The sequence below is a fragment of the Phaethon lepturus genome, unplaced genomic scaffold, assembly GCF_000687285.1.
Source record: "Phaethon lepturus isolate BGI_N335 unplaced genomic scaffold, ASM68728v1 scaffold54093, whole genome shotgun sequence".
NCBI classification, from domain to species: domain Eukaryota; kingdom Metazoa; phylum Chordata; class Aves; order Phaethontiformes; family Phaethontidae; genus Phaethon; species Phaethon lepturus.
Window position 1 is genome coordinate 1,604 of NW_010532291.1, and position 10,851 is coordinate 12,454.

At 44.2% G+C, this 10,851-nt stretch overlaps 1 protein-coding gene across 1 annotated transcript in view; it reads right to left on the bottom strand.

The window, feature by feature from the left end:
* POMT1 (protein-O-mannosyltransferase 1) overlaps nucleotides 1-10,302 on the bottom strand; it is a gene marked incomplete at its 3' end in the record, with an annotated part of 11,888 nt that extends 1,586 nt beyond the window's left edge. The window contains exons 1-15 of the mRNA XM_010284780.1: nucleotides 10,177-10,302; nucleotides 9,349-9,492; nucleotides 8,972-9,078; nucleotides 8,312-8,362; nucleotides 7,812-7,958; nucleotides 6,645-6,756; nucleotides 5,841-5,906; nucleotides 5,173-5,266; nucleotides 4,568-4,723; nucleotides 3,832-3,962; nucleotides 3,494-3,589; nucleotides 2,021-2,113; nucleotides 890-986; nucleotides 706-798; nucleotides 73-193 (exon numbers count right to left, since the gene is read on the bottom strand). Coding sequence (XP_010283082.1) covers nucleotides 73-193; nucleotides 706-798; nucleotides 890-986; nucleotides 2,021-2,113; nucleotides 3,494-3,589; nucleotides 3,832-3,962; nucleotides 4,568-4,723; nucleotides 5,173-5,266; nucleotides 5,841-5,906; nucleotides 6,645-6,756; nucleotides 7,812-7,958; nucleotides 8,312-8,362; nucleotides 8,972-9,078; nucleotides 9,349-9,470 — 1,486 coding nt within the window. The remainder of the gene's footprint in view (nucleotides 1-72; nucleotides 194-705; nucleotides 799-889; nucleotides 987-2,020; nucleotides 2,114-3,493; nucleotides 3,590-3,831; nucleotides 3,963-4,567; nucleotides 4,724-5,172; nucleotides 5,267-5,840; nucleotides 5,907-6,644; nucleotides 6,757-7,811; nucleotides 7,959-8,311; nucleotides 8,363-8,971; nucleotides 9,079-9,348; nucleotides 9,493-10,176) is intronic.
* Between the last annotated feature and the right edge of the window lie 549 nt (nucleotides 10,303-10,851).

The window sequence follows — 10,851 nt, forward strand, 5'->3', positions numbered from 1 at the left end:
TACCACCTTCCCATCAACATGAAGCCTCCCCCAGTCACAGAAATCTGCTTTGATAACATGGCTGAGACGTACTTTTCCCATATCTGTGCTCTTCCACATTCCACACCATGCTCTGGTGGTAGCCTTTGGACAGTTTCTCTCCAACAACCTCCAGCTGCCGGTATCCCCACTCGGGTAAAGATGCTCCACTGAGCTGAAAGTGAAAGATGACTGTAAACTTAGAGTTCTGCCAATTTGGACTTCAGGATGGAAGTTCCTAGGCCCTGCCTGAACAGCAGATCACAGCAGGGGACTACTAGAAAGTACATGAAGAGTCACTGTGCAATACTGTCTCAACAAATGCTACAGCTGTGAAGTCAGTGATTCTGAGAAGCTCTGTGGTGAGATCCTCCTTAACCATTCCAGCTTCTGCCACATAACTACACACAGGCTCAGCATCAATTTCTGAGGCAGTATCTGGACAGTTTTCACAACATCCTGAGAAGCAGGATGGCTCTGCAGGCTGAAAAAGAATGAAGTATGACTACCTGAAACACATACTGCCCTTTTATCACACTGAGCAAGTTTATTGTTTCCTTTTATTTACTTATCTGGTTTTTTGTTTCAGTGGTTTAGGCATTCTGGAGCAGAGAGATTAGCAGTTTATGAGATTACAAGAACTGCATGGAGGAAAAGCTGTAAGTAAATAAACATAAATCCGCTTGCCTTTAGCACTGCAGAGGTGTTCACGTGAACAAACCTCACTTCCGACAGAATTGTCTTCCACACATCTGTGTCAGACTCCCGATTTACAATTTCCTACAACAGAAAGATGTCTTTTGATCATTATGTTGTCTCAGCTGTTTCTGCTGGAACACGATGAGCTCCTCCCTTCCCTTTGACCACTCACCACTCTCCAAAGGTTCTGTGCTGGCATGGAGATGTTATAATCAATATAGCAGGAAACTTCTTGGGAGTGGGGGCTAAGAGGGGCAGCAACATCATGCCTAGAAGACGAGTAAAGTAAGATCCTCCAACACCACTTCCCAAACTCATATAAAAAGCAAACCTATAAAAGTATTGAATTGCCTTAGACCAGATTCAGTAATAAAGCAAAACCAAGCAACTCATTTATACAGATTGCACTGTTTACTCTGAAAGAGAACACTCCCCACTACCAAGAGCTGCCAGGAACAGCTCAGAGGAAGCCAATACAGATGCCTATGCCAGGCTGAAGAACAAGCGGTGATTGTGGCAAACAGACATGCTGTTCACTGGGGTTTCCAGTAATGAACAAACTAGGTTTGGAAGGGACATAGCAAAAACCCAAGCTCAGAACATCCCCTTCCTAATCTGAGTGATATTCAAGTACACACAGACACCCTTTGGGAAGCAGTCAGGAGGCAATTTCATACTAGAGTCTGCAAAACAGGCAAGAATCTGTGGCAATCAGACACAGCACACTGCATTCTCCAATACATTCTCCTAACTTTGAGAACACAACCTTTATGCAGGAGTATGCCATCAATGTCAGTGGAGCTGGTAGATGACTTTGAGTTAAGTCAAGTTACACAAAATACTAAATATCTGCACCTGCCTGAGGCAGAGGCAGTGAAGGGACAAGGATGAAGACTCACAAAGGGGACTATGTATTTAGGAATCTGCAGAACTATCATGAATTGTGAACATGGGTGAAACCACACTAGCCCCTCTAAAGGCCACTAGTAGAGAAGACCAGAAACAGCTATCAGCCACTGAACAGTTTGTGATTAGTATGAAATCCCACTGCCAGGTCAACTGCAAAAAATAAATAAGCATACAGCATCCTTTCTGTGGGCCACAGGGATGGCTTATGTAAGTAACCACAAGGTCCCTCCTAGCCCCACCATTCTGAGAATCCATGAATAACAGGCAGTTTATAGCATATCTGAATGCAAGGGTCACTGCGCTTCAACCCCTGAATAGTTATTCTGAGAGACAACAAAGCAGAATGAGCCAGCAGGATCGGCAGAGCCTGAGAGAGTATGAGGAAAGGACTTACGTGTTGAGGTACCGAGTTGTGATGCCGTGGACCAGCTGCACGATGTGTCCGTGCCTGACAGGACGGGGTGGGTTACTCACCACCAGCTGCTGCCTGGTGGAGTGACACCCAAGAGGAAATTATTACATTCTTCTTTGTATATAATGCAACCTCGTCATGACCAAACCGTTAGGTCAAGAAGCTGCAGGCAGGGACAAACATTCAGGCAGTAGGATGAGAAATTCAAGCAATCTATAGATTGTACTAGAATGGAAAACAAAGCTCACCAAGGCAAAGGTGAGTTAAGGGCAGAGTGACTCAGAGGATCGGTAATGGGATACCCAAAGCCCAGCCATTAGGTCAGTGATCTGAATCCAGGTCAGTCAGGAGCGAGTTCAGATTATTCCCACCACACAGCTGGTTGGTGGCTTCTGTGAAATGAGTAAGGGCTTCAGTGAGGTCTGACAGGTGTTCTTACTTATAATTTTTGGCAGAATTATAACAGAGATCAATGGGTATCTCCACCACGAAGACCAAACTCTCGTCTTGCTTCTGGACAGGGCTAAGGCATGCTTTGGCAAGGGGGACGTTACAGTTCACCTAACTGCTGCCTGTATTCTACTGTTCTACAGAAGGACTTCACAGCCTCCAGGGCTTGTAGAAGTCTTGACTTTGAAAATTTTTAAGAAGATGCTGGGTTTCTGTGGTTCTGGTAGAGTCCCTGCTTGAAAGGTTTGCATTATGGACAAACCTTCCCAATGTGGATATGATTTATAACGGCACATAGTCCTTCTGGTAGGACTGTTTATGCAGTTCCCAGAGCAACACAAGAAACCTACAAAAGCAACTTTTTGATCAGTATGAAATGATATCACACAAGGGCTTTTACTGGCAAAACTACAAGAGCAAAGAGTCCTACTCCTCACTGACAGTTACAATGGCAAAACACTTCAGCATGAACCAGCCCTCTCAGACACAGGCACCCACTTGGATGTGCCACTCCCTCCCCATGTGGCAGATTCTACAGCTCATCCCCCACTTTAAATACAAAGAAATACTCATTCTGCAAAAGTGATTTCTACTCCCTTCTGAGAACCATTCAAGTTTGATAAAACTCATCAAGGCACTCTAATGCCATGGCTCACACACTTCAAAAAGCAGAACTTCCCTTTCATGCAAAACACCTGAAGAGTTCCCACCACTCTCATGAGTCTTTGAAGTTCCCGTTGTGCACAACACAGCCTATGTTCTGGCAGGAGCAGTTCAGACAGAATTTCAGAGTCCTCAATAATGCTTTTACCATACTGAGGAGGACTGTGCAAAGAGCTGCCCTTACCAACTCTGCAGCTGAAATTATTTAGCATCACACATGGCCTCTATGCCAATAAGCAGAGAACAGTTATGTTCAATACAAGGTATGCCCTGGTTAGGTTTTGGAAGCATACAGAAGCTGTGCTCACAGCAGCTTGGCATTTAAATCTCTTGCGTACTCACATGCCAGGATCTTTGACAATCCACCAGTTGTTCACATCCTTGAAGGGATAGCAGGTCACCTGCTGTTGATGGGAACTACCTCGGCCATTCTCATACCTGTACAGAAGGTTAAAAAACCCACAGGTGTGTAACAGTACATTTTTGTGCTAATAGAGTCATAGCAGTACAAACCAGCACCAGATGACGGCTCCATCCCTACAGAGCACAGAGAATCTGTGCATCTGCAGTGTGCTCCGAGGACTAATGAAGAGATTGCCAGGACCCAAACTGAGATACTTGGACTGGCAGGTGAAGAACCAGAGCAACCCTAACAATACAGCCCCAACCAGACTGCTCACCTGATGGGATAAGTATTCGTGTGAGAATGGAGCCAACACTGCATGGGCTTGCCCAACACGTTCCGCAGAGTAATTTGAGAGCCGTAGGCCACCTCTAAGGGCTGACCCTGAGTGATTCGAGCCAGCCCACCCTGAGGAACATAATGATAGGGTAAGTGGAAAGAAGAAGCAACAACCCGGAGGTTGTTTAAATTCCATTAAGAGTCACTTGTAACTTTAACATAGCAGTATCTTAGCACAATGCCGTCTCATTTGGTTGTAGCTACAACAATCAAGTCTCGCAGCATCATACCCAGCAGACAGTAAATACACCAATGCCTGAAAGACTACAGGGTCTCAGGGAATATCCCTAAAGCCATGCTGTTCTAAAAGACAGACTAAGCACCTTCCTACAGAAAACCATACTACCATCCTGTAGTATACAACGTCATCACTTAAGAATTCAGTACTGTATCTACTTTTGTGGAGTATCCTGTAGGAAGGGACAAATCTTCAGCAGAAGAGTAAACATACTGTTCTTGGGTCGCTGGGAAAATCTTTTCATCTGTTATTAGGATTTCAGTTATTATTGCTTCATCTTAAAACAGTACTACAGCAGCAAAGCAGTTAAATGACATGAACAAATATACGCGATCAAAGGAACAAGATTGCACACCTTTCTTCTACTAGTGAACACAAGACAGATTTCCTCCTCTTCTCCCCTAATAAATCACTTTCATGACCACACTTCCTTTACCTCTAAGCTGGCTTGGAAAGCACTTGTCATAATCTGGTCATGAGGCCCAGAGCGATACAGCAAAGCCAAGTGAACATAGAAGAAGGACAGGTACATTGCCACTGGGATGATGATGAGGGCCAGTCCCCTAGCTAGAAAATGGCACGTCAAGGAAACCTAGAAGAATACAGAGAACTCAGTGGTTTCATGCTCCAGATAGTAAAAATATGCACTTGGCTTGTTTTGTTTGTCTTTTTTAAGTTTCCCCAGCCACCCTCATTCAGCTATAACTTCATAGACAGCTGGATAACTTCCTCCGAGGATTTGAACTGGAGCCAGCAGGAGGTATATGAAACAGTATAGGTTTTGAGCCATAAATCACCAAGACATGGATAAGAGCAAAAAAGCCAGCCATGCACACATACTTATCTAAATTTAACTCCATCTTCTCCAGCAACTGAGCTGGGAAAGTGTTCTATGACAGAAGGGTTTGCAGACTATGACAAGGAATTTTAGTACAAAAACTAGCTACAGACAGCATTGCTATCTGTGGGCTTGCAAGGCTCCTAGCTGGCTCCTGTACTGAAAAGTTACGTATAATAGATTTTGCATGTTGTGCTACCTACATTTGACAATTTATGGTCTCCTATCATGTGCCAGAAGTGGAATCCTGTGATGGCCAAGAGCAGCATATAGGTAAACACACCCATGTATTTCACTCTGAGAAAAAAATGCATAAAAATTGAACACAGTTAAAAACTACGCAATTACTTAATACAAGACGTAAACATTCAAACTTTCTCTTGACCAGGATGCATTAAAGTCCAAGGATTTAGATCCATGACAAGTTTGGTACAAGAACATAAATAAGCCTCAAGGCTTTGACATCAGAAGATATCATTTGTTTGCCAATTACATTAAATAACTGCAGTGACACAGAACTTTCTTGATAACAAGATGGCAGATCACAAAGCACAGAGTCCCTAAATTCAGACTAACTGAAGCTTGAAGAAAGTAGGAAGGAGGGGTGAAATGCTGATGCTAATTTAGTACATAAAGACATCTCTGAGAAACGCATTTTGTTCTTCCCAGGACAGTACCCTCTAATGCCTGGTATTGCCCACTGTGAATTGACATCCTCTCTACAGAAACGACCTAACTCACTAAGAGTCATGGAGATGCCTGCTCAGAACAGCACCAATAATCAGCCTTCAAAATCCAAAGGTCCACTGATACCTCAGATGGTAGGCAGGAAAGCCAGCTTACTAAAACAAAGTAAGACGTCATCACTTACCCAACTGCACAAGAACAAGCTACTCCAGTCAACAGAAGCCAAAACCACCAGCTCCCAGAGAAGGAACTTAAATAAAAGGACAAAGGAAATGATGTTATGGTGATCTGGGCACCTTCTTCGGATCCTGAATTCAGCTAATTTAACCGGAAAATGACTTGCTGGACCTCACTATTCCTTATTCTGCTCAAAGGTATCTAATTCTGAACCTCCCATGCCACCAACGCTCAGCTCTGACCTACAGGGTGTTGTTAAATGTACTTCTCTGTATCCTGAAAAGCAAAACGGAACGCTACCTGCCTTCTGATACTACAGCAGATAAAAGAAATGTATTAAATCACTTGCTGGGCTCAGTTTAAAGATAATATTACTTTACTAAAGATTACTTTATCCTTTGCACGGATCAGAGAACTGTGAAGTCACAAGAGGCAAATCACTAAATTCAGTGCCTGTAAACAGTAACGAAGGAGCGTTAAGTGACCTGTTATCATCCATGTTTCTGTGCACAGAAGGAAACCTTCCAATAAAAAATCTAGGTGGGCAAAGGAGTGTTCCAAGGGATTTTATCTTCATTGTAAAATAAAAAAGACAACCTTGCTACCAGTTAAAACAGTCTTTAACACCGCTCAGAAGAGAAAACTTCTGGGGCAGCCATCTGAGAGGTCAAAGCATTGTATTTTACAGATAGATGAAGTGAGTTGCAGAATGGTGAAGTGACTTACAGAAAAAAAAACCCCCACACAGTCTGTGGCAAAAAAAAAGTCACCACAAGAATATCCAAAAGGGTGGGAGACAATCCAGCTTTACCTGTGCCTTTGCAAATTGTAGAACTTCAGGTAGGACAAAACTGCAAGTAGGATAAAAAAGATCAGTATTGATTCCAGAAGCATGAACCTTGACTGAGTGATCAAAGAGTTCTCTGTCAGAAAAGAGAGACAGACACAAAATTAGAGAAACTTATCTATAGGCAAGTGGTACCTCAGACAATCACATCATTATCGAACAGAAGGACCTGCCCCTTTAAGGACAGCCAATTCATTTGCAATCTTACTGGCTGTAATAGGGAGGTGTTGGGTTAAAAGGGATAAAAACCTTCCAGCAGGAGCAAAGTACATGGCCATAACTGTCTCCAAGGACAAAGAGGTGGGCAAGTAGTAAAGTCTAGCAGGAGGCAGGTAAAGGTGCTGTGCTTGCCTACAAAGGCAAAGAAAATCAATACTGGGAAATCCAGAGAGGTGCTTCTCAAGGCAAAGAGAGTCAAGGCAGTGACCCCAGCAGGCAATACGCATGATGACAAATCTTCAAGACAGGGAGCTGCAATGAGCTGCTTTGTGCAAGATTCCCTGAGCCAGAATCAGAGCAGCCAGTAGCTAGGAGAGGTTTCTCTTATCAGACTGCTAAAGGGCTGTTGAGAGGCTCCTTCCCTTTCAGGCAGCTGCCAGTAGATCCTCAGAGAAAAAAAACAACCTGAGTTATACACACCAGAACAGTGTCAAATCATGGTGCTAAGGACACAGACTGGTTTGCTGCAGTTTGGAGATGAAGAAATTTGATGACCTCTGACTGTAAGTAGGGTCATCCTGCTGTTAAAAAACAGCATGTTCTAAGTCATCCTGTAAACCTCTGAGGAAGAGAGTACAGGCCTCTTTGGATGCAAGAAAAGTGGTCTTCTGTGAGTCTGTTAAGGCTGCCCGCTTTGCTTAATAATGAAATGAACTTGTAGAAAGCCTCAGCCTATAATGGTGGCCTGCTGCAGAGCTGTAAGGATAGAGGAGACCAGAGAGGCCCACCAGAGACTGCTACAGGCCAGGGATGAAAGTGGGCTCCAATGTGTTGTCAGCATTATATGTTGTTAGCATCTAATTGTAGCATTAGATGCTACTCCAGCCTTTTATGCAACCTAAAAATTCACAAGGGGAGAAGGGACTCTTCTCCCTCTGTTGTGAAGAATGGGGTCCAGGGGAATAATCTCACCTAAGAGAATCAGAAGAGCAGCTCCAAGTGCAGAACAGTGGGAAAACTGCAGTTCTACCAAAATCTGGTATGCTAAAGGCACACACAGAGCACCAGCCAGAGCTGGCAGGAGTCGCAAGGACCAAACAGGCACGTTCATGCTATATTCTGAAAGAGGAGACAACAGTGATTCACAAGTTTGGAAACTATTGATTGCAGAGAAGACAGATCAATACAGAACTCCTTATGACTACAACAAGTTGTTGAATCTAACTCCTGCCCTTAGTAATTTATTGCCAGTCTTCTACTGCTTAAACCGTTTTAATCGATTTAAAAAATCTGTGCTATGGAAACATAATGCCTTAAACTTCTGTTCGAGATCTGCAGAAGACTTACTGAAGAGGAGGAGTGAAGGTGTCAGATAAAGCACTATTTCCACTAGTCAGGCAAAAGGAATCTGTCAGCTGCTGAAATACTGCTTATTTTCTCAAAAGAATGAGACAGTTAAAATCAGCTCTTACCAGCTCCAATCCTGTTCCATAAGAAGTTTCCATCAAATCCTCCTAAGTAACCTACAACATAAGCAACAATTCAGAATTTCCAGTCTCAAAACAAGTATAAAAACTGGTACTAAATTGGTCCTGGAACCATTTCCCGAACACATAGCTTCTCCATGAATGAAAGCCCTCTTTCCCAAAAGCGTCCTCTTTCGTACTGTTTTGCCTGCAGCAGTCCTTGATAATGTGCAGAGGCGTGAAGAATGTGAATTGGGAACAACAGATTCTCAGTCACAAAGTTACATGTATATTTAATCTCTCCTTCCCATACAGACACCTTTATGTTGTGCGTATCTCAGCTACAGAAAGGAACTCAGGCCTGAAAGTCTGATTGTTGCCTACTATTTCTAGTCACTAGCAGTTCTTATCTTACCTTTCTCTTTATCCAAAGGACTGGTTAACAATGAGATAATGGATACATGGCTCCATCAACTCCCCAGTACTCATGCAAGAGCACCCTAACAATACTAAGTAAGGGAAATCCTAATTCTCTCTACGACAGAATCTCTCGGCTGCCTTGTGCTTTCCTCCAGTAACAGGATCTGACAGCTCATTTCTAATGAGCACTTCTCTATTCCACAGCAACAGGCAACAGACACTTCTCAATTTCAGGGGATGCCCTACCTCCCAAAGCTAGCAGCATATGGCCAAAAGGTGGGCCGCTGTCATCCACAAAGAAGATCCTCTTCATGTAGAGTGAAACGAATTGGCCATAATAAACTTCATCAAAACTGAAACACAAGAGGAAGAAATATGTCACATCTAACTGGAAGTAATACTAAGAAAAAAGGAAACACTGACTTGTTGGTGCAGAAAGCTAGGAATACAATGAAGGACCGTGGCTTTGCCCCTTTACCTTCCCCTCAGGAGTTTCTGTATCACTGTATTTACAGAGGCTAACATCAGGCAAGCTCTGCTCTTCCGCACCTGCATTCTTAGTCACAAATGTTTAAAAAACAAAAGTCTGTGTCATTCAAGTAAAAATAAACTATTTTACTTACACTACAGCCCGTGGATAGGAAAGCCCCCAAAGACGGCTTATTAATCCCATCACAGTCAATGCCACAAGGTTCACATTTATCTCCGCAGTAACCACAACCGGGTTCTTCAGAAATCCCAACATCCTGTCAAAGGTCTGTCCAAACCTCCAAGAGCAAAGAGACAAGAGAAGCTGTCACCATTTTGCTCAAAGCTAGGTGAAGATCACTTGACAGAAAGCATGCACCACTACTTGCTGCTGCTAGCAGCTCATGGTAACTGATCTTCCAAAGTTCTCTCACTTTCCATATTTATGTGTTTTCTGCTGCATCTACAGGAGTAACTGTAAAAATGAAGTTATTAAAGTAACACACTTAACTTTGCATCTGCCCTATGTATGGTTCTCTGTCATCAATAGCAAGCTAGAAACTTTGCTTATTTGTACACCGATTCTGCAAAAATACAATAGCTTAATTCAAGCCTATATTCTGCTTTGCGCTAAGCAAACCTCCCAGCCCAAACTCTGATGCTAGTGATAGGCAAGGCATGTGCTCATGCACCAGGCTGCTCAGGTGGCTTTGAAAAAACGAATAGTGAGTTACTTCCTTGCAAACTGAATGTACTTCTGCGGGCCGGGGTGGGTGGAGGGAGGGGGCACACAGGGCAGAACCCACAAACATCCTCCCTCTTAAAAAGCTGGCTATTGGAGCACGGGTGTAGATGCTGTAGGGCTGTAGCGCAGCCTAGGGGGAAGCGCTGCAGGAAGCAGGACTGAAGTCTTTACTCCTGCAGGCAGAACTGCTAAAAGCTAGGTCAGAAAATAGTAGAGAATCAGTGCTGTATCTCCTCACCTCAATATGACTGAAAGTTACCAGAATAAATGCATCTGCATGGCTTTGATCAGGGGAGAACAAAGCAAGATGTGAACACATCACCATCAAGTGCGGTGCCACTGTCCTTGTTTCTCACTACCTACAAAACACAAGTCCTGTTCAGCTGCACATTGCCCTGTGAAACAGACTTTTATGAGAAGCCCCTTGCAAAGCTGCATTCTCCACTGGCACTGGGGACAGCACACCACTGCCCCACCTGCCTTGGGACACAGGCAGGCCATCACCTGTGCCCTGCCATTGTTTCTCAGGCCCCACGACCCCAAAGAACACCCTGATGGAGAGGACCCTGCTTCTCCCTGCAGCACAGGCAGGCCTTAAACCCTGGGGCAGGACTGCAGCACTACCTGCCCCACCAGACCTCATAAATCTCCTCAGAGAACTGCTAAGCCCTCTACGAGGCTTTGTATCCCCTCCCGTGAGCCTTATTGTGGGGGTACTAGGACCACTAATCATCCCCCCAGGCCTTGTTTCCCCTTTTGAGCTTTATGGGGAGCAACAGCCCAATGACCCCACACCCAGGCCTCACCCTTGAGGGTTGCAGGGTCAATAGGACCCACCAAGCACCCTGTATCCAGTCTTGTACCCCACCTTGAGTGTTCTTAGGGGGATCTAGGACCACTAACCCGCCACCAG